At 46.0% G+C, this 23,697-nt stretch overlaps 1 protein-coding gene across 1 annotated transcript in view; it reads left to right on the forward strand.

Annotated features, from left to right (window-relative positions):
* Positions 1-262: 262 nt before the first annotated feature.
* The window catches only part of FNDC5 (fibronectin type III domain containing 5), a 42,845-nt gene continuing 19,410 nt past the window's right edge, over positions 263-23,697 (forward strand). The window contains exons 1-4 of the mRNA XM_070949866.1: positions 263-362; positions 18,128-18,243; positions 19,119-19,317; positions 22,451-22,543. Of these exons, the coding sequence (XP_070805967.1) occupies positions 263-362; positions 18,128-18,243; positions 19,119-19,317; positions 22,451-22,543 (508 nt within the window). The remainder of the gene's footprint in view (positions 363-18,127; positions 18,244-19,118; positions 19,318-22,450; positions 22,544-23,697) is intronic.

The following is a 23,697-nucleotide window of genomic DNA, read 5'->3' on the forward strand; positions in this document are numbered from 1 at the left end:
AAGACCCCCTCGGGGGCCCTCCGAGCTGCCGCCCTTCCTCGCCGGGAGGAGCTGGGGAAGCGAGGCGGCGGCGGCGGGAGCTCTCCGTGGTGCTGGAATGTCCGCGCAGGGGCTCGGCGGCTCGGCGGCGGGGGCGCGGGGCCGGCTGGCGTCGTTCTGATCGGCAGCGCCCCCGGGGCCCAGGGCTCCCTCGGCTCCTCCCGCCCATGCGGGGTCTGGGCCTCCGGGGCTGAAGGGGCCCTCCTTTCCATGTGGCTGCACCATGGACTCGCGCGGGAGGAGGATGGCAGATCTGCTCCTCTACATCAATGCAGCCCTCCTGGCTTATTTCAGTTGTGCCAGCCTGTCCTGGGCAGATGCAGGTAAGAGGGCGCTGGTGGGGAGCGGGTAGCTGCGACCCATGACAGGGAGGGGGGGTCGGCAGTGGAAAGCAGGTCTTGTTCTGTTCTTGGTGGTTTAATTGCCCAGAACCGCTGCTGCTGCTGCTGCTGCTCAGTGTTTGAATATTTCTCAGCCAACTGCTTCACTCGCTGGGGCACCATCTATCTGATAAGCTGAGTGGAGGACACTCAACAAAGAAGTATTTGTGGGGAGACAGTTGCGGTAGTTGGATAGGACAACACGTTTCACTTGTGGCACTCACTGCTGCATGTTTCTGGAACAACGAATAATACTCTATTGGGACTGTACTATTTAAAGATTTTGTGTAAAAATAAAAAAAAAATGGGAAGCAATTTGTGTAATATAGTTTAAGAAGACCTCCTAAGAGTGCACAGAGCCCAATGAGATGTTACTGGCTGCTGATTGCTGTGAGATTTGGCCTCTGTCCTGAATTCTGTTTATTCAATTAGGCTTGAGAGAAAGGAGCCAATCAGTGGCCCAGGTGACTGTCCTTCCAGTCAGCCAAGTGATTCATTGAGAGATCATTTGATGCCATCTCATGTGAAGACAATCAACTCCCTTGCCTCTCTCAGGACCTTCACTTGGCCCAGGGTGGATCTTCTCGGATTGTAAGAAAAACCCCAGAAATTAACAGGATTCCTAAGATACGGGAAGAGAAACGGCAGATATAACTGTTAACAGCGATTTCCTCAGAACCAAACAACTTTGAACAGCAGGGTAGTCGAACCAGAACTAGTGAAGTAGGCATCAGCAGCTGGAGTCAAACCATCACATAAGTGATTTTCCAGATTATTAGCAACACAGGTCTGTAGATGGAGAGCTGGGAAACCCGCTCTGGGTCCCCCCTCTTTCTCAACAATGTAGCTGTTCTCTATGGGGAGGAGTTATGAAACCAATACAGACCTGTAGGTCTTAATAAAATAGGAGCTCCAATTGTTTAAAGAAGTCCTGGGAAGGTTGGTGGGGGGCATCCAGCACTAAGAGATGAAGACAAAAAAAGAAAGAAAGAAATGAGTGGAGTTTGGACTCCGGTGACTGGGCACACATTGCAAGGGCTGCTTCACAAGGTCACATTGGCCACGGAGTCAGTGAAAATATGTAAAATGATAAAGCATAATGCTTATTCAAAAATCTGTTACAAGGAGTCGCAGAATTTACCAAGAATATTTACAATATTGGAAACTCAGTCCTTATTATTCTAGTATTTTCATTGTTGATCTATTGCTATTTGTCAAGCTAAAAAAACTCTCTCAGAAAAATAGACTTTAAAAAACCATGTACACAGGGTCACATTAAAATTATCAGGACCTCCGAAATCAGCAAGTAGATTAGTCCTCACTTTAAAAGCAGATCGACTAGAAATGAAATTTGACAGACTATGAACTTCCCAGAAGGAGCCATTAAAAGTTGGGGAAGAGAGATGAGAAAAAAATGAGCTGAAAATCCAAGGAGGTTCTGACTTATCAGCACAGCCAGGGGCCAGGCTTTCATTTGAGGCACAGCGAAGCAGTCGCCTCAGGCAGCAGATTCTGGAGTCAAAGGTAGAAATTCCTTAATTGTTGAAATTATTATACTACTGATTATTAAGATCTTTTGACAGTTATTGAAAAAATACTGTCTTTAATCTAGGTTTGAAAACAAAGCTATAAAATTAATGGGTTCTAGTTACAATGAACTGATTTCAGTGGACTTTTTTTTTAAAAAAATGACTAAGTCCAGATCCAATGCATTGGCGCAATACACTCAATCCTAAACCTGAAAAACCCAATTCTTTTCTTCATATAACTTCCAAATAAACGATATGAGGTCTCAGTGAGCTGACTTGCTTCATACAATATGCTAATATAACGTGGAATGGAAGGTAGGTTGTGGTTTGATCCATTGAAACCCCATTTTCGACTAGGCAGGAAGATGCAAAGTGTTTGGGGCCAGGCCTGCTGTGCAGGGCAGGGTGGGAGAAGATCATCCCTGAGGTCAACTGGTTTCAAGCCAAGAAATTCGAATGTAGCCTAGAAATAACAAAATCAATGTGGTTTCAGAGGAGTCATTTGTTGCATCGAAATGAAGAAAATGCTGGGAAACACCTTACGTCCTTAATATGCTTGCTCAATGATTCCCCTCTAGCCAGATTCATCTCTTAAAAGGTATGGACTGGATCCTGGTGGCCCCATCAAGGACCCCATGGCTTCCTCTCTGTTTCACTTAGATGCTGCTTTGCTTAAAGCCACGGCAAGATTGGTTGTCTTCAAGCCGATTCTGCAGCTGTCATTTCGATTGCATGTAAAATGCTAATCCATCTGTTCTATAAGAGAGCCTCTCCTGCTCCTGAGTACGCCTGTTGTGACAATGCAAGTGAGAATTCTAGGATCTAAAGTCTAGCCCAAGTGAAGAGCCTCAGGTTGGAGAAGGTTAGAGTCTGCCTTTTCAGTAGATACAAGCATGCCAATGTGTGGCAATAACATGCAACCGTGCCAGGGCTTAGGGCCAAAGGCAAACAATTGACCCTAGAGAGGCACCCAAAGAATCTCCAAACCTGACCAAAGAGCCCAAAAATGTGACTTGCTCTGGCACTTGCTGGAACTGGGATTCTAAGGCAAGCACGGGATTTGTAGGACTAGCTTTGTGAGGACGCGAGGAGAGACATGAGCCTGTCCAGTTCTTTAAAAAGCCTGAGAAGGGTCCCCTGGTTCCTCAGAGGATCTGCTGCCTCTTTTCCAACTCTGAGAAGCCTCAGTCTAGCCTTCCCTCTTCTTGCAATTGGTACAAAGAATGCAAATCACTTCCAACTCAGCTGTCATACAGATTCTCTTAGTGTGAACCTGCTGGTGCCTTGTAATCACCTGGGCACTGCCGTTAGCAGTTTTGAACCTATTTCAAAAGAGGTTTTTTGTTTGTTTGTTTTAAAATTAGAATTGATTTAAATCCTGCTAAGAGGAAACATGACTGAAGAGTTTTGCTAACTGCAGATTTCATTCATTCCTATTTTTAAGAGTTTCTAGTCTTCATAGTCACACTGGAAATATCTGGATTGGGCTATGTTTTATAACTAAGAATTTTGGTTAAGCAACATCACTGTACTATTTCTATATTATACTTCAGGTTGATTTATGCATTTTCAACCATTTGCTTTTCCAAACAGTTTTCAGAGGGTTTTTTTCCAAATAGAATGTTGGTTTCAAGTGGTGATGGTCACAATTTAAATTGTATAGTTGCTGGGTTGTTGTTGTTGTTGTTTTTAAATTACAGATATATTTTTATAGGAGAAGTATCTCCAAAGAGTTCTTTAGTAATGGAGATCAAACACATTGAAACATAGATTGGAGAGCAAGAATCCAAAAAGGAGCCAGGCATACAAGCCCACTATATATAGTTATGCAAATTAGAATACATTTGGAATTGAATACAGCAGCATAACTGCTTGGTTGTGCTGTAATCCAATGAAATCAGGATAGTGAAGCAAGGAGGATGGGACTCCAAAGATCATGGTCCCCTAAATTGAGCAAAGGCTGTGCTCTTGGATGTGCCCCTTCCTCTATTAGATCTTCTTTCCTGGGAACTTATCCTCCTCAGCTGTTCCTGTCTCTTGATATCCCAGGCAACATCCTTGTGTCTTAAATGTTTCTTTGACTTTGATATGGGGAGTTTGTGTTCCCAAGGAAAGGGGATTGGGAAAGGGAAAGAGCAGAGGGGCAAGTTTACTTGTCCAAACAAACACAATTTATCTGCTTCATTTGCAATATCTTGTTGAGGCTGATGGCTGCAATTCACACAACTGTAGATAGGCAAACAGGCCCTGGGGCTGCAGAATTGTGAAGCTGCCCTTTCGATGGGAAAGGTCTTGCAGTTTCTAGGCCTGACTGAAGCAATCAAGCTGATGTGATACCAGACTTTGACATCAGTCCTTCACATGGTCCTTGTGAAAATAAAATAACCCACATTATTATAACTAGCAGGTGCTCCTCCTGCTAATTAGCTTACATAATTTGCAACCCAGAAGTCTTGGGTAGTCCCATTGCTACAAAGAAACAAGGGAATGATTTATTAATAACAGAGGCCATGTGGTTTTAAGAAATTGCAGACATCTCCACCTTTTTCAGTTGATTGTGGCTCCCAGTTTAATGGGGTGACTTGATCTGCCTCTCCAGACACAGCACCTTTCTCTCCCTGGGCCAGACCATCTGCTCCGTTTCTTTCTGTTTGTGTTAGGAGTCAACACACACACAGCACAACCACCAAAATTAAAGGTGCCCTTACATTTCACACAACCGTCCTTGAGGATTCAGATGGTGAAACAATGTGGGACTCCGGAAGTGGCAGCATCTAAGAGACACTGTGGAAGATTTATGAAGGTGCCTTTAATATGGTTGTACATGCCAGTGCGAGGGGGGCAGAGGAGAGACATGTTGCACGCTCAGCTCACACACCAAAGGCGTTTTAAATCACCTGCCTGCCTTCTTTCCTGCTCCTCCCCCCATCTTATCCTCAGCTCACCCCAGACAAAGAAGAAATAAGGAAGGAAGGAAGGAAGGAAGGAAGGAAGGAAGGAAGGAAGGAAGGAAGGAAGGAAGGAAGGAAGAGTCTCTGCTTTGCCCTGGCATTTTTTCTCACATTCCTGGCCCCATTCCCTCATGGTTAACCTTCCCTCTCTCCCCTTAGCCATCCTAGATGTGAGGGGGGGGCATTCTCTTGAGGGAGGATCATGAGCCTTGTGCATTCAGGCCATTCAAGAGAGTTCAGCAGATGAAGCACAATGCCCAGCAGGCATCCTCTCTGTGAAGCCTTCAGAAATTTACCTGCATAGACTCTTCCAAGCACCACCCTTAGTCATGGCCCAGGTCCTGCCTTCCTTCACTGCTTGATAAAGCTGTTTCCAAATGCTCTTGGGGGAAAAAAGAAAATAGCTTCCACTTGGAAAAGGCAAAAAGCTGCAAGGGGGTCACCTGTCAGGAGTGAAAGTAGGAAGGCTCAGGGACAGCTAGTCACCCCCTTCTTCTTCTCTAAGGAGTTTCCCTTCCCATCCCATTCTGTAGTGAAGAGGAGGCAAAGACAGGGCAGTGTCACCTCCCGCAGTATGGCAATTAAACTAATGGGCTGAGACAGAGAATTTGAAATACTGTTTGCCAACCTACCTGCCCTGTTCCCACATACATGAGAATAACAGAGTTGGAAGGGACCTTGGACGTCTTCTCGCCCAATCCGTTGCTCAAGCAGAAAACCCTATATCATTTCAAATTGATGGTTATCCAATCCCTTCTTGAAAACTTCCAGTGATGGAGCACCCACAACATTTGGAGGCAAACTGTTCCACTGATTAATTGTTCTAACTGTTCAAGAAATTTCTCCATATTTTGTACTTACAGGTACAAAAGTGATGGGGCCTCAATCACATGATGATGGCTGCCATTTTTCCTTTTTTGTCAGTCCCCCTGGAAGCCTCAACTGTACCCTCAGCTAACCAAAGAAATGGTAAATGAACGTCAGGTCCCAAGAAAGGCCACATGTTCACCTGATCTTTCCTGACCCTTCCTTCTCCTGGCCTGAACTGAGATAAGCTCAAATAAAGTCCAGATAAGTTACTTCTTTAGGGCAAGCTCCCCTGTGTTCTCTCAATAATCTTCATGAAAAGAAGGGGGAGGTTGGATAAGACCTCTTGAGGAAGGGCGGCATGATCGCCTCTTTCAAGGTCATAGGCATTGCCTCCTGGAACAAAGTATTGACCCTCTTCCAAACCCAGCCAATCCATGCCCCACATAGAAAGCAGGAGGAGGAGCACAGATCTACTTCGCAGAAGGCTGACTCTGCTGAAGAACTCCTGTCAATTTGTTCAGTGTCTACAGAGCAAAATGGGTCTCCGCTAATACAGCAAGATCTAACTCCAATAACCACATTAGACCCTCCTGTAAGGAATCAAGTCTTTGGTGAATCTGTTGGCAAGATTCTATGCCAAATGTTCACAGCAGCCAGGCACGGGTGGGGCTCAGTTCTCACACCATCAGTAAAAGAAACCAAGAATTAATCTGATAATTGCAAACAACAAAATGCAAATAGAAGCTGGCCAGCCTTCTCCAAAGAGGGGCCGTGTGATCCATTATTTGGTGTGAGAAGGAAAAGGGAATGCAAGAGACTTTGGTATAAATTGGGCTACTTCTTGAATCATTGCAGTTGTGAACATGCTTTCAGTTACGGCTTCCTCACATTCTTCATAAATATTCCAAGCTCTTGAGTTTTCTTATGAGCTCATGTTCAGTGATTCCCCTGCCACTCGATGGGGTGAAGCCTGACAGTGAAAGACCTTTTTGCTCATTTCCCCCCCAAAGGGAGTTTGGCTGCTCTAAACAAAGCCGGCAGACAATGCAGGAAGGGAGGTGAACTCCGAGCGCTTGGCGTCTCTTGCTGCCACTCTCATCTCAGAATTTGGGTCAGGGTCGCTTTTCATCTTCCACTCCAGATGTTGCTTCTGGATCTCAAGGAGCTGCCTTGGATTGATGAAGAGACAGGCACTACCCAGGAACAAGCACCCCAAAACCAAAATTATCTCCTGTTGCCAGGATTAAGCAGGCAATGAACAGAACTTAATGCACCCCCCTCCAAGGGTCCAGAGAATCCATGCATCCTGGGTGGGCCGTTTGTAGAGATCCTGGGTGGCTGTTCATCTCATCTGGACTAGAAAATGTACTGACCAATGGTACAAGACTACAAGAGATGCCTCCCATCACAACATAACTGCTCTGAAGTATAGGTGAGCTCTAACCTATGAACCCTTGTATGTTGTCACCACAGAGACCATTCTTTCACAGCTATCCCTCACATGGCAACCAGGGCATGGGAACTGAAGCCACTCAGTTGGAAAACTTCCAGCTAGGCCGGAAGGAAAGGTCAAGCTTGTGCCTCTTCCAACTGCGCAAGGACTCTAAGCTAGGCCCTCTCTTGACCCCTCCTTCTAGCCTAGCTGGCAGTTTCCCAACAGCATCCCAAAGTAAGGGGACTCAAGGTCAGTCCTGAGGTCAAGCCTAGATCTCAGGCAGCCACTCCACCAGACAGCAGATTGTTAAGTACGCAAACAGAATGCCCACTTTGTCCCTCCAACTCAGCATTCAGGCACTCACACTTCCTCACCTGGAGAGCAGCCAACGTAGCCTACACTCTCCTCCTAAGCAAAAGCACTTTGGAGACTTTCCATCTCACATTCAACCCCACAAATTTTAGCTGCCATGTCCTGAGTATAAATCCATTTGGAACCACCATGCAGGAGATCTTAAAGTCCCAGGGGAGGGACTTTTGTCTCCTGGGCTCCCCAGCAAAATGTGCAACAGTCTGAAATCTTAATATGCTGTCCTATCTCCTCCTGACTACATCCCTATCTATGCATCTCCCTGGACCTCCTGGGACCAACCAAGGTAGAAAGGGAGCCAGAAGCCAACGGCCAAGTTAGTTGAAGGAAATCGTTTCCTACCACCACAGCTGCTCCTGACAACAATAAGTAATAAGCATATAAAGACTACATCTCTGACCTTTTTAACAAGGGAAAGGATTTGTTTTCAAATCTTGATGGAAACTTGACACCTTTCTTGGCTCCACTCCATAAACCATTCTGTAGAGAAAGTAAGTTTAGGGTAGACCTCTGTTCTTATTCTCTCTCCTGGGATACATTGTTCGATTTTGGCATGCAGTATAGCAGTATCTGAAGCTTGTAGAGTTCCTGTTAATCACTTTAAGCTTCCTTCCTTCCTTCCTTCCTTCCTTCCTTCCTTCCTTCCTTCCTTCCTTCCTTCCTTCCCCAACTTAGTGTCCTCCCTGACTTCAGCTCTCTTAAATTGGGCCAAAACTTATGGAACTACAACACATTTGTAGACCCCAGGTTGCAGAAGCTGGCCTGTGGCACAAGGATACACTTTCATTCTTTGATGGTTTCAACAATAAGGAGTAAGAAGCAGGGGCAGGGAAAAAGAAGCTCTTCCCCCCCCCCCCCTTTCTCTGGGCACGTTTTGCCAAAAAGCAGTCAGCTAATTAGGTCGCTTTATTTGCCTGCTTGGAAAATGAAAGTAAAGGAGAGAAAGAACCTCCTTTTGGTAGAGAGGAGGAGGAAGCAGGAAGGGGGGGTTAATTGGGCAGTTGCTCCTCAGGCAATCAATGGGGGTGGACAATCACTGCACTTGCAGGGACTCCATTAGCAGCTCTCTCCACCACCCACCGCCTCTAATTTCTATTGCCCCTTGCTCGAGGCAATTGCCCACATAATCTTTTAGACATTTTTAGAGTTTGGAAATGTGATTTAGTTTTGCAATAATACCAGCCCCAAGGCTTCGGTGACCTGTCCTGGCCCTGTTTCCTGAGCTGCTATAGAGCTCTGGTGGAATGGAGCGCATTATTCAAAGATTAATAAAAGGGGAGAGTGAATTGTGTGGATTATTTTTAAAAGTGCATCGAGATGCTCTGGAGTAGCAAGACACAAATGGGACTCTGGGGTGCAGAGGATGAGGAAAGTGCAATTGCCCCTGGCTTAAGCGACTTTCAAAACCTCAGATCCCTTTCTCTCTGCTTTGGTCCACTGCAGGGGCATTTCGCTTAACGTTCAGCTGGAATTGTGGCCAAAGACTTGCCACATTTATAAAGAGGCTCAGAAAATGAGCCTTCTCTATCTGGAGAGCGGGAGTCTTTAGCGAAGTTGGATTTTATGAGAGACACCTTAATTCTGGCTTGTTGATTCTCATAGCTGAGCCACGGAAGGGCCATTCAAGGACTGTGGTGAAGGGCTTGACCAAGAAAGGGGCAACAGCAGGATGTTTCTCCTAAATTATTAGACTGTCCCAACACTATTAAACTGTTATTGAATATTTGGATAGAAAGGGAGCTCATCAAATTTGCAGATGAAACAAAGCTGGGGGGAATAATCAACACTCCAGAAGATAGACATAAAATGCAGAAGGATCTTGACAGATCTGAACAAAATACAATTCAGTGGCAAGAAGAGTAGGGTTTGGAGGAGCTGTGGTGCAGCATTGCATGCTGACTGCCCACTCAGCAATTTGATCCTGACTGGCTCAGCCTTCCAGCCTTCTGAGGTCAGTAAAATGAGGACCCAGATTGTTGGGGGCAAGAGGCTGACTCTGCTTATAGGGGGTTGTAAAACACCGTGAAGCGGTATATAAGTCTTAAGTGCTATTGGTATTTACACTTGGGCAAGAAACACCGAATGCACAGGTGTTTAGGTAATAGGTAATACTTGGACCAGTGAGCAGCAGATCCCTGTGAGAGGATCTAGGTGTCCTAGTGGACAACCACTTAAATATGAACCAGCAATGTGCTGCAGTTGCCAAACAAAGCCAATGTAGTCCTAGGCTGAATCAACCGAGGGACAGCATCAAGGCAATGAGAAGTGATAGTACCACTTTACAGCATGGTGGCAAGCCCACGCTTGGAATATGGTATCCAATTCTGGTCACCTTGATACAAAAAAGATGTTGAGACCCAGGAAAGTATCCAGAGAAGAGAAACAAGGATGATAAAGAGTCTGGAGGCTAAATGATATGACAAACAGTGGAGAGAACTAGGTATGTGTAGCCTTTTAGAAAGAAGGGCTAGGGCTGACATGATAGCAGTGTTCCAATATTTGAGGTGCTGCCACAAAGAGGAGGGAGCCAACCTACTTTCCAAAGTACCTGAAGGGTTAGGGTTAGAGAAACAACAGATGGAAACTAATCAAGGAGAGAACTAATCTAGAACTAAGGAGGAATTTCCAAACAGTGAGAACAATAAACCAGTGGAATGCTTGTCTCCAGAAGTTGTGGATGCTCCATCACTGGAAATTTTTAAGAAGAGACTGGACACCACTTGTCTGGGGTGGTATGGGGTCTCCTGCTTGGGCTGGGGGTTGGACTAGAAGACCCCCAACTCCAACCCTAACCTGATATACTGTTACTGTTACTATTTTATTAATCATTAAGCCCAGCTGGGCAACTATGGGCCAATCATCAGGAGACAATGAGTTCTACTCCCAATTTAGGCATAAAAACCAGTTGGTGACTTTGATCCAATCACAAACAGTGGTGAGTTCTAGTCCTGCCTTAAAGTTGGCTGGGTGACTTTGGGCCAATCATTCCCTCTCAGCCCACCCTGCCCCACCGGACTGTTGCAGGAAAAATAGGAGGCAGGGGGGATGAAGTATCTGGCAGTTTGAGTTAAGGTAATAAAGGCAGGATATAAATAAATAAGTAAAATATGCATAATGTTGTAGTGATTTTCTGTTATCTTATTCGTTTTCTGCTTATATTCCTGGGCTCCATGGCAGAAGGCATGTAAGATCCCATCATAGGGATTTTCTTTGAAAACCTGCATTCAGCTCTTATGCAATTGTGAGTGGGCCAGGAGAAAATTCTCCTATCTTTCATGCTTGGGTCTTGTCTCTTGCAAATACATTTCCTGCTCTCTTCCTTGATTAGTTCGGGCTTTGCGCCTTTCCTTTCCCAGAAAGATCCATATATGAGATTTCCTCCTGCGGGTTTTGCAAAATGAGGCAACCACTTCAGGCAGGATATTTTGAATGGGCAACAAATGGTTGGTTAGAAGACCATGGATAGGTTGAAGGGTGGCATCAAAGAGACAGCCTTTGTGCACGCAATCACAATAGTTGAACCCTATTGGTGACATTTCACGAATATTCCTGGCCAGGAAGAGAAGCATTTTCTGGGGTAGTTTGTGCTTTAAACATCCAAATATGGTACCTCTGAGTGCTATGAAGCTGGACTGGGCAAGAAGAACCAATGCAATCAAGAACTTTGTAGTGGGCAGGGATAACATGACAACAGTTTTCAGTACTTACAACGTGACATGGGTTTTGCTAGAGCATCTGTGTAAATGAACCTAGAGAGAAAGATCTCTTCCTGAACAGGTATTTCAGATCCTTTGCAATTAGTTTACATCTACATCAGGGCTGTCAAACTCGTGGCCAGATGCATCGCGCACTGACCACACCCATGCCAAGTTTAGCAAAGGGGGAAAAAGTCCCAATACATCCCGTGATGACGCGAGTTTGACAGCCCTGATCTACATGGTATTTAAAAAAAAGAATTAAAAGCATCCCCCTTAGGGCAGAAATATGGATGATGGGTAGGCAGAGAGATGTCTGGAAAACAATCTCTCTCTCTCTCTCTCTCATCAAGGCATTTGAATTTTAGCTAAATGAATGGTTTTTGCCAATACGTCTTAGAGAGGAACAACCTGATTCCTTGATTAAGGCAAGACATATAATTTGATGAAAAGCTCACTAACATGGCTGGAATGAGGGTCTCCGAGTTCACAGTCTGGGTCCCCACTGAAGAGAAGACTATTGAAAGGGATCCGGTGTCATTTGTTATGAATCCAGAACTGGAATCCTGCTGGGGAAATGTTGCAAGTAGTGGCTACTAAGCAAGCAAGAGGCACCGAGTTCATTGCAGTTTTCTGCTATGCCAACTGTGTCTATTCTGGGAAGGGTCTCTTGGTGAACCAACAATGACTTTTCCTGTCGCCTGATCATGAGATCTATGTAGATGGTCTACATTTCCACCAAGGATGATCTCTCTCACTCTCTTCAAGAGCATAAGGATGCTTGTCTCCCATTCTGCTCATGCTGTTTGGAGTTGGCTCTCTTCTCCTTCAGTGGCCCTTCACCAAGGCGTGCATATGAGATGGCCCCAGAAAGGTTCTGTTCCCATTCTGGGAACCAAGAGGCAGAGGCACCTCATGTGAGGAAGAGTGGGCACCGTCACTAATGGAAGCAGGAGGAGTGGGAAGGGGCAAGGCTGTGGAAAATCAAGAGGAGCAACTCAGAGAAGGAAGTTGAGGAAGAGTGGGGGGGGGTGCAATCCTCTGGCCTTGAACCCAGCAAACCCAAGCTGTGAGGAGGGCTGACCCTCCCCCTCCCCCCTTTGGATCCTAAGAAAATGAACAGGTGTAAGAGATGTAAAACATAAGGAAAAAACAGACCTAACAAATCTCTCTCTCTCTCTCTCACACACACACACACACACACACACACACACACACAGACACCAAAAACACAGGCAGTGAGTGAGCTCTGCCTACTTAGGCTCTACTTTGGGGGAAGGCGGCTGTTTCCGAAGAGTCCTTCAGGTTTGATCTGTTAAGGTTGCCTGACGGGGGATCAGCAGTTGGCCAGAGGGCGAGGTCAATGCCTTTGAACCCCCGGCCCCGTTTCCACATCCCCCCTCCGTCCAGCTTCCCGGCCTTTAAAGCGACCAGCAATTTTAAGCCAGGCGAGGGGAATCCAACCGAGCGAGCGCAAAGAAAGTAGCGGAGGGCGGGGGGAGAAGCCGGGCCGGACGAAGGAGGGCAACGAGAAGAGGAGGCCGGCTCCCAGTGCCACGCGCTCTCTTCCGCCCCAAAGGTCACGGAGCGGCGGCCGTGGCGGCCTCTTCCCGCGCCAAGTCCTTAAGAGCCAAAGCTCTTTCCCCGGGGAAGTCCCTGCGACCGGCCGGCGTCTCTCAACCTCGAGAACTCAACTCCCAGAATTCCTCCCGGGTAAGGAGCGGGAGCCTGGGATCTCCCCTTGGGGGACCCTGCAACACTTGGCAGCGTTCAAGGGCTGAAGGTGGGGAGCAGGCAGCGGCGCTGACTGAATTGAGTCAAAGGATGCTTTGAACGAGGGAGATGTAAAATCGTGACCTCTGAGCCACACAATATTTAGACAAAATGGTTTTCTCACATAGGAAAGATTTCCAAGAATGTGATTCATACTCCCAAGAGATCACTGGCAACTTTCAAGTGCTCCTACATAAAAATAAATATATATCCGATTTCTCAAGAGTCAATAGCTTTCCAAATCACTTTTTGCCCCTACTTAGGTGTTAAATGAGTCATGCCTGATTTTACAAGCTTTTTTTGCCAGGGTTGTTAAGTGAATCACTGCAGTTGTTAAATAAATAATGTGGTTGTTAACTGAACCTGCCTTCACCCATTGACTTGGCTTGTTGGAAGCCGGCTGGGAAGGTCAGAAACGGTGATCACTTGACCCTGGGACCCTCCAACCACCATAAATACATGCCTGTTGCCAGGTGCCCAAATTTTGATCACATGATTATGAGGAATGCTGTGATGATCGTAAGTGTGAGGTCTGGTTGTAAGTCACATTTTTCAGTGCTATTGCAGCTCTGAAAGGCTGCTAAATAAAGGTTTGAAGCTGTAGGACAGGAAAAATCTGAACCGTTTGGGATTAATGCAAATGCCAGAAGTCTTAATACTGTTTTCAAGGGCAAACACCACCACCCTGACTCTGCATTCAGAGCCTGATTCATGAAGCTCAGGACAAGAATTGTGATCCAATGTGTAACCATCACAGTCAGAAAATTTGTCCCTGTCTGAAGGCTACAATCCTATGTCAACTGATTGTCACCTGAAATCATATACCCAGACATCCAGGAGAAGTTTTCTTTAGTTCTGAAGCAGAATTTAGAAAGCTGTAGTTGGAGAGAATCACTGGAGCCACAGAGCAGATCCCCACTCAGGGCAAGGATCCCAGGGAAGGCCCTCCAGGTAGAGGGCTGCCCATCCCTGGTTTGAATGCCCACCATTTCTTTTGGGAGTTAGTTCCCCCGTCAAGCTGCTCTCCTGCTTAAGAAGTATTTTCTAACATACAAGCAAGTCATGATAAAAGTCACATGCTTTACTGCTTTTCAGAATTTTTCCCCTCTGCCTCCTCTAATAAATATCCATTACTATGATATTTTTCTTGTATAGAGCAGAATAACAGAGTTGGAAGGGACTTTGGAGGTCTTCTACTCCATCCCTGCACAAGCTGGAGACCCCATACCATACCATTCCAGACAAGTGGTGTCCAGTCTCTTCTTAAAAATCTCCAGTGATGGAGCACCCACAACTTCTGGTGGCAAGATCCACTGGTTGATTGTTCTCACTGTCAGGAAATTTCTCCTTAGTTCTAGGTTGCTTCACTCTTTTATTAGTTTCCAGGCATTGCTTTGTGTTCTACCTTCTGGAAAACTGGAAAATAGGTTGGTAAATAGGTTGACCCCGTTCTTTGTGGCAGCCCCTCAAACATAAATGCACTACCGTCCCTGTCCTAATATTCCTTTTTACTCTTACTCTTTTCATGTATTCGAATTATGTTTATACTTTTACCTGTTATCTTATATATGCTTGACAAATAAATAAAAATATTGGAGGGCTATCATTTTACCCCTAATCCTTCTTTTTACAAGACTTAGACATAGCCAATTCCTGCAACCGTTCTTCATATGTTTTAGCCTCCAGTCCTCTTAATCATTTTTGTTGTTCTTCTCTGTCAAGATTCTTTTCTATCTTGAGCCTATCTTTTGGGATGTTGGCTATTCCTGCCAGCTTGGTGTCATCTGCAAATCTGATGAATTTGTCTTTTATTCCCTCATCCATATCCTTTATGAATCTGACTTTCTTCCTGTTACTTAAATCCATGAGGCCAGATCTGGTTCTCAGAGACAATAGAGAACAAGCCAGGGACAAAAATCAAATTTAGATTCACAGCTGGTTTTCTGACTGAGCTCAATTACAAATGTTGGCACAAATGAGAAAGGGGACTGGTGATGCCCTTTTAGGACGAAGCTGCTCTGAAGGCTTTCTTCCTCCCTCCCCTTGTTTTGCCTTGAGATTAGAGGTTCAGCAGAAGGTAGGCTCTTCTCTGACATGCACTAAGTGCTCTCAGGGTGTAGCACTATACACTCTGTACACACTCAGGGTGTAGCACAACAATGACATTCCTGAGAAAGTGGACAGGATATTAGGGAATATGCATGCAAGCACCTGTGTTTTAGACACATGTCCCTCCTGGCTTGTGAAAGCTTCCCGGGAAGTGACATGTGGGTGGACTCCAGCGGTGATTAATGCTTCCCTAAGGGCCATCACTGGATTCCAGCCTGTTGGATAATTGTCTCCAATCTTCCCTTTTGGGGGAAGGTGGTTGAGAAGGTGGTTACACGGCAGCTCCAGAGGTTTCTGGATGAAACGGATTATCTAGACCCCTTCCAGTCAGGATTCCCCTTCCAGGCCTGGATATGGGACAGAAACAGCATTGGTTGTGGGATGGGGTAGTGCATCCATCCTTGTTCTACTTGACCTCTCGGTGGCTTTCGATACCATCAACCATGGTATCCTTCTGGAGCGGCTTTGAGGGTTGGGAGTGGGGGGCTATACTGGTTCATTTCCTTCCTATGTGGCCACTCAGCCGGTGTTGATAGGAGGCAGGAGATCCAGCCTGCTTTGTGGGGTCCTGCAGGGCTCTGTGCTCTCTGCGCTCCTATTCAACATCTACATGAAGTCGTTGGGTGAGACCATCCATCACCATGGACTGAGATATCATCAATATGCTGACGATACTCAGCTGTATATCTCAGCCCGTGATGAGTTAAGTGATGCCGTGTCCTCCCTTTCACAGTGCCTGGAGGCTGTTAGGGGTTGGATGGGGAGCAATGGGTTGAAACTGAAACCTGGCAAGACCGAGTGGCTCTGGGTGTGGGGTTCTTTGGCCCATGGAGAATTGCCACCTTTGGTCTTGGATAGGGTGGTACTTCCCCAAACAGACCCTGTGCGTAATTTGGGGGTTCTCCTGGATGCACAACTCCTGCTCAAAGAGCAAGTTGCAGTCATGGCCAGAAGGGCCTTTGTGCAACTGTGGGTTGTGGGCCAGTTATGCTCTTTCCTGGACCAGCAATTCCTACTCACAGTCACTCATGCCCTAGTCACCTCCCCTCTTGACTATTGCAATGTGGTCTACATGGGGCAGCCCCTGAAAAGCATCTGGAAGCTCCATTTGATGCAAAATGTAGCAGCCTGCATGGTTTTGTGCAGACCTCGGTGTGCGCATATATTACCTTTCCTGCGGGAGCTGCATTGGTTGCTGGTTTTCTTCTGAGTGGAATTCAAGGTGCTGGTTGTCACCTTTAAAACCCTTCATAGCTCGGGACCAGGTTATCTGAGGGACCATCTCTTGCCGGTCACATCTATCCGACCCATTAAAGCAGGGAGGCAAGGAATGTTGTGGGTCCCGTCCCCTAAGGAGATACATCTAGCAGGACCCATAAGAAGGGCCTTCTCCGTGGTGGCTCCCTCCCTCTGGAGCATCATTCCAGAAATTAGACTGGCCCCCACTCTGACATTCTTTTGGAAGGCCCTGAAGACCTGGTTCTGCCAACGGGCCTGGGGAACCCAAAGTGAGATAGAGCCCATTAAATGGCTGGAATGAATGTGTGTTGTCGCCAGGGTGGGGATGGGGGTTATTATTTTATTATTTTATTATTTTTATTTTTTATTATTTTTATTTTTAGTTCTTTTATATTGTGCTTTTATGTCCTGTAAGCCACCTTGAGTCACCATGCTCAAGTAAACCCTAAATAAATAAATAAATTTCACTAATCAACATTGAGGCTGAGAGAATCTGGCCTTAAGGACTCTCGTAAGGAGGTGGTTGAAACAATGCATGAGCTCCTTCAGAAAAATCAGGGTTCATGTCTGCAACCATAACATATTCGGAAATTAAATAAATTATTATTTTGCACGAGGACGAAAGGTGGCCCTCTGGCCATTTGTCTCAAGTTACAGAATAGAATACAGAATATAGAATAACAGAATTGGAAGGAACTGTGGAGGTCTTCTAGTCCAACCCCTGCATATGACAGGGGACTTTATAACATTCTGGACCAGTGGTGGGTTGTTCAGGTTTGCCCCGGATCGGGAGGACCAGTAGCAGCAGTGGCGGGAGGCTCCGCCCATCCGCCCGGAGCATTGCACACAAGTGCACGCACGCCCATGAGCGAACTAGTAGCAACGGGTTTTGAAACCGCCCCTGTTCTGGACAAATGGCTGTCCAATCTCTCCTTGAAAACCTCCCGTGATGGAGCATCCACAAGTTCTGAAGGCAGGCTGTTCCACTGGCTTATTATTCTGGCAGGACATTTCTTCTTAGTTCTAGGTCGCTTCTCTCCTTGATTAGTTTCTATCCAAGGCTGCTTGCAACATGATGGGTCCTGTTCTGAGGTCTGTGCTTATGGATTCAGCCACCAGGAAGAGCTTTTGGTTGGCGAAGGTGAGAGGCAACGTGGTAGAAGCCACGGATTAGCTGGAGCTGGGGATGCCCTGGCTTACTCTAAGTACCAAGGAAGATATTAGCTTCCAAATCGCAAATGGCTTTTCCTTAAGCCATCTTAGTGAGTGATCATCCTGGCTTTCTACACAACAGCAGCAGCAAAAAAATAAATAAATAGCGTCAATGGGCGAATTGCTTCTCCACTGACCATAACAGGTAATCCTCAATTTACAGCCACAGTTAGGACTAGCATTTCTGTTGCTAAGCAAAGCAGTTGTTAAGTGAGTTGCAACACATTTTGCAACACAAAATAGTTGCAAACCCATTTTGCCACGGTTGTTAAGCATATCACTGCAGATGTTAAGTGAATCTCATGGTCACTAAGTGGATCTGGCTTCCCCCATTGACTTGCTTGTCAGAAGCCAGCTGGGATGGTTGCAAAATGGTGACCTGGGGACTCTGCAGCTGTCAGACATTCATGCCGGTTGCCAAGTGCCCAATCTTGCTCACGTGGCTGTGGGAAAGCTGCAAAGGCTGCAGGTGGAAGGAGCAGCCCTAGTAACATTTTGCGTGCGACTATAACTCGGAATGGTTGCTAAAAGAATCAATGTATGTCGAGGGCTACCTGTACCCTAGCCTCACCCTGCCTCCTTGCAGACAGCCCCTCCGCTCCTGTCAACGTCACAGTGAAGCTCCTGAAGGCCAACTCAGCTGTGGTGACCTGGGATGTTTTGGAAGAAGAAGTGGTCATCGGGTTTGCTATTTCGCAACAGGTAAGCTTTCGGCCGGGCTGCTCCCGAATTTCCTCTTCGTTCTTGGGTTCTTGGGATGAATTCAGAATTCACCTTAACTGTCTTCAGCAGTCCCCACAAGACAATGGTAAAAGAGGATGTGTCAAGAAATCACAGATTTCTGATGATAGAAGTCCTGTTTGTTACGGCTCATGCTAGTTCAAATACTGATTTTTAGGTTTTTATCTGTATCAAAGGAAGTTGGAAGTTATTTTTTTCTTTTTCTCTGTACTCCTAAATTTTGCTTTTTCCTTACCCTTCCATCTTTCTTTCTAATTCTACTTTCTTTTCTTTTTTTGTATTTTATACTTTAGAAATTTAATAAAAATTTTTAGAAAGAAAAAGGAAAGCCAGATTTCTCATTTTTTACCTGACATCTTGAACAGAATTATGTTGAGGCAGTTCTTCTTGGGCCTGAAGAGCAATGCACGGATATCTGGGAGATCCTTGGTGCTCTCTGACCTTGGTTGCTTTCTTGCAGATGTTTCATTACCCAGGTAGGTAACATCTATAGACGACTGATGATTTTACCTAGTTGGTAATGAAATGTCTGCAAGAAAATAACCAACTGCAGAGAGCACTAAGGATTTGTTTCAGAGACTTTCTCTCATCAAGTCGGGGCCTGGGGATAGATTTTGGGGCTACTTCTAGGGCAATTCCCAGAGCTGGCTGGGGAATTCTGGGAATTGAAGTCCACAAGTCTTAAAGGTTGAGAATCCCTGCGCTGGGGGAGGCAAGAGAGGAAAGTCATCTTCTTCTCTCTGGCTCCTTACATGGGATTGGGAGAGGCAACCAATCATCGGTTGGAAATCTTTTCCACCCTTTGCACAACCTGCTTGTCATCCTTCTCTCTGCAGAAGAAGGACGTACGGATGCTGCGTTTCATCCAGGAAGTGAACACCACCACCCGCTCGTGCTCCCTCTGGGACCTGGAGGAGGACACCGAGTACATCGTGCACGTCCAGTCCATCAGCATCCAAGGCCAGAGTCCAGCCAGTGAGCCAGTCCACTTCAAGACCCCACGAGAGGCAGAGAAATTGGCTTCAAAGAACAAAGGCAAGCAGAAGGGTGGCTGTGGCAGGGCAGGCTTGGCAAAGTCATGACCAACCAAGAGGAAGCCAGGATGAGCCTCAGCTGCCCCGTTAGGCCAGACCTGTAAAATGTTTTGGAAACCAGGAGCAACCTCGGCCTTTGAGGGCTGGCACAGCTGTCCCCAAGACTGGCAAAACAAGGGTAGTAAATAATTTTTAATTTAAATTAGCTTAATTTTAGCAGTTAAGGCAGAAGACTAGAAACTGGGTGACTGCAAATTCCACTCCCCCCTCAGGCATAAAAGCCGGCTGAGTGACTTTGGGCCTCTCTCAGCGTAACCCACCTCACAGGGTTGTTGTTGAGAACATAGGAGAAGGAAGGAGTATTAGATATTTTCACTTTAACTTTATATATATGTGAGGAAGAGATAAAAATACAACAGCAATAATAGTTCAATTTGCACTTCCATTTATCTATAGTTCAGTGTAGTAAACCCAATAATTTAACCCAGCTAAATCAAATAAATCCACTACATTTCATAATTGTATTCTTTATCACATTTGAAATAGAATTTAAGCCCTACTTTGGGAGAGATTGGGGGAAGTCTCAGATTCTGCCCCCAACTTTCAGTGGAGAAGGCTGTAGGCGGACAAATGAATTGCCACCTCCTTCAGGAGAAGGAAAGCATTTTTTTCAGGTACCTTTACATTCTGCTGGCACAGGAAAGACAAACAGAAATCTCATTTCAGTTCAGCTGGAAGCAAGAAGCAGTCATAATTAACCACCAAAAATGAACCCTGTCTGGCAAATGCCTGGCCATCAGCTCTCTAAAGCTGTCAGTCTGACAGAGATGGCTTGCTAGGGGCTGCTGGGGTTACCTGCCTTCATCAAGCACCTGTTCCAGATCAGAAAACGGCTTGCTGCATTTCGCTCAGGGGTCAGCAGCCCCGGGATGGCCTGCGGCACAGCTGCCACCCTGCCAACCTGCTAAGAGGGACATGGTGGTTGGGAGGGCAGGGGAGGAGGGAGATGGGTCAGAGGGCCTGGGAGAGGGGAGCATCAGGAATGCCCAAGCGGGACCTTGGGTCAAGCATCGGGACAAATGTGATATGGGAAACTTGCTGCTGCTGCTGCTGCTAAAATTCCCCCTCCTCTATCTCCATCTGTGGACTCATCTACCAAGAGAGAAAAGAGGAGGAATAAGTCATGGGCAGGTGAAGAAATGGGCAGCTCAGGGGCCTGTTCTCAGGACCCCCAGAGCAAACTGCAAAAGTCTCCTTTGGCTACCTTGCAGAAAAGATAAGGACTGTCAAGCCCAGAATTTCCAAAACCATATTTTAAAACCTACCTAAGGTTGGTGAAAGGCCGCAAGCCAGGAACCAGGAGACTGTAAGCTCTAGACCTGCCTGAGTCAGGAAGTCAGTTGATCAGAAAGTCCCTCTTTCTCAGCCCTAGGAAGCTGGGGGCACAAACTATGTCTGAAATCTGGCCAGGAGAACTGTCAGGAGTCTGACTCGAAGGCATAAAATATATACATTTTTAGATACAGAAGAAAGCTGGTTTCAAATATTTTGCAGCTGAACTATACCATTTGCAATGGCTTTTATTCCTCATTTGCCCAGATGCACACATGTTACCATTTCCTAGAAGTTCACAGTTCTTCCTGATGCTTTGGGCCAGGAATTGCCCTGTTGCTGAATAGAAGTGTGGTTTTCAAGCCCTCTACAACATGATCCTTCTATTGTAGTTGTGATGTTCAGAGTAGAGTATCTATAAAGATCCTTTGTGTGCAACATATTGTTGGGTGGGGGGAATCTCCATGTTTGAATTGTAAAATGTTTAACATGTAATAAAAGAGTAGAAGACAGTCCAAGCTCCATCTGCCCTTCTACATAACTTCTCAGCAACAATTATATCGTATGGCCCTTCAAGGGGAATTTCCCTTCCCCACCTGGACGCTTTTGTTGTGGAAAGTAATCTGGATTCCCAGCAGGGAGGGGCTGCATTCCACAAGGAGGAACTGACAGCAAAGTGGGTTGGTTAGGAGAAAGAGAGCCAAGATGGTGCCTCCCCAGCGATCCTCAGAGAATATCTTATATGCTTTAGTTTGGCAAAATTGATGTTGGGCCCCAAGAAAGACACGTAAGATTATTTCCAAGCAGTTTCCTTTATTCTCACCTATAGATTAGGTGACGATGCAACTACTTGCATCGTTAATTAAGTATACTCTTGATATTTTCTAGGGAGGTTCTATCGTGACCCTCTTTTTCCCAACCAAACTACTAAAATTCACTGGGCTTCTGGAATGCAGTCCCGTCCTGTTGGCAATCCAGACTACATTTCACCACAGCTGTCCACATGTAGCCCTCATAATTCCCTGCCAAGTAAATAATTATGGACGTTGTAGTTTTCTGCATGATCTGAATGGTTAATATGACTGGAGAATTCTAGGAATTGACATCCACGCATCTTAAAATTGCCAAGGTTGGGAACTCCTGGGATTCCAGGAGAACATCAAGCATCAAGCTCAGAGATGGAGTGAACATCTCTGAAGGGGCTCCCTCTCTCCCTGGCTAGGCTGCATCCACAAACTTCCTGTAGCTACCCTAGGAGGTTTTGTGGCCTACATTTATTTTCTCAACAGCCCTTGGCTTACCCCTTGTTTAGAGGAGATGAGAGGCATGGAGGTTCAGTGGCTTAAAGATGCTGGATTTGTTGGCCAGAGAAGGTCGGCTCTCCAGCACTTTAAACCCTATGAAGTGGGGTGAGCTCCTGTCACTTGCCTCAGCTCCTGTCCACCTCATGCAAATATAAGTAGGTACCATTTCGGTGAGACTAATGGCAGAAGCAAAAAACTTGCCCAGATGCAAGGTGAAAATTGATGGAGAAAAAAGCCCTGGAAGACACTGATGCTCCCACAGAACCCTCTTAGCTGCTCTGTGTGCAGAACTAGGTGCACTCCCTAGGTGCACTCTTGATAACGTGCAAGTGGAAACTGAACAAACTAACAATCTTAGGCAGCCAAACCACTATTCTGTAGTAATGTTGTAGACTCCTGGCTTAATGTACCAACACCACATACTCAATCAATCAAGACAAAATCACTGTGAGTAGATGACCTTCTCCCCGTTGCTCTGCTTTCTTCCTCTCTATGCAGATGAAGTAACAATGAAGGAAATGGGAGACAAAAATCAACAGCTGCGAGCCGGTGAAATCCTGATTATCGTGGTCGTCTTGTTCATGTGGGCAGGTTGGTGGGAGTCCCTGAGAGCATGTGAAAGGCGAGACAGAGGGATTCTGGATCTCAGTCGGGGGCTGCTGGGCATGGTCTGGTCCTGAAGATACGTAGCAATGTGCAGATGTGATGGCCATCTGAATGGGTTAGAAAAAGTTCTACATGCTCTTCCATTCCAAAGGAAGCAGAGTAGAACATAACCAGGGATGTAGTGAGCTCATGCAAGATATCATTTTTCACAAATGTGAAGCACTTATGAATATCAACAAAGGTTGCCTCAGAAAATGGGCAGAGGGAGGGATTCAGATAATGATAATGTGGTGCTGACTGCTGGATTCACCTTGCTAGACAGAAGCAGAGCATCATCTGGAGGTCTTGCTAGACTTACAATTCCTGCCTGTGATGTAGGTGACAGTTGTGGCTAGAGGGGCCTCTCAACAGTGTTATGTGGTGTGCCAGTTGCCTCCCTTCCTGGACTGTGAGGTTCCTCACAGTCACTCCTGCTCTGGTCACCTCCAGAATGGACAACTGTGACATGCCGTACTTGGGCTCCCTTGAAGAGTGCCCAGAAGTGTCAGCTGATACAGAATGTGGCAGTTATGTGTGACTCCTTGGAGGGTGCATGTTACAGTTCTGTTCTGTGAGCTACATTGGTTGCCAGGTTGTTCCTGGGTCCCATTCAAGGTGATGGTTTTCATCTTTAAAGCTCTACATGGAATGGGACCAGATTGAGGAACAGCCTCCCTGGTGACTGCAACCTTCTACCACCAGGTCAAGTCAGTGGGATATGCTGTGGGTCCCATCCCCAAAGGAGCTCCATCTGGGGGGATCCAGGGGGCATGTTTTTCTGCTGTGGCTCTTTCCCCCTTCATTGCCCCCTCTCCCCAAGGTGAGTTTAGTCCCATCTCAGTTGGTCTTCCAGAAGGACGTTAAAGTTTTCTTTCATCAGCCATCTGGATCCCATGGGGAGGCTAGCAGGCGGCTTTATGAGGTGGTGACTAGTTTTCCTTCAATCTCGGGTTTTTAATGTGTTTATTTATGTTTGACTCTTTTAGACTGCTGTGTAGTTTTTAACTGTTGCTATGTTTGTATACTACCAGGGTCACATCTTTGTAATTTTTATTAAAGAAGTTTTTTACAAGGTTAAAAGATAAATAGAAAATAATATA

The sequence above is a fragment of the Pituophis catenifer genome, unplaced genomic scaffold (assembly GCF_029215685.1).
Source record: "Pituophis catenifer annectens isolate HBS135680 unplaced genomic scaffold, rPitCat1.0.hap2 SCAF_9, whole genome shotgun sequence".
Classification (NCBI taxonomy): Eukaryota; Metazoa; Chordata; class Lepidosauria; order Squamata; family Colubridae; genus Pituophis; species Pituophis catenifer.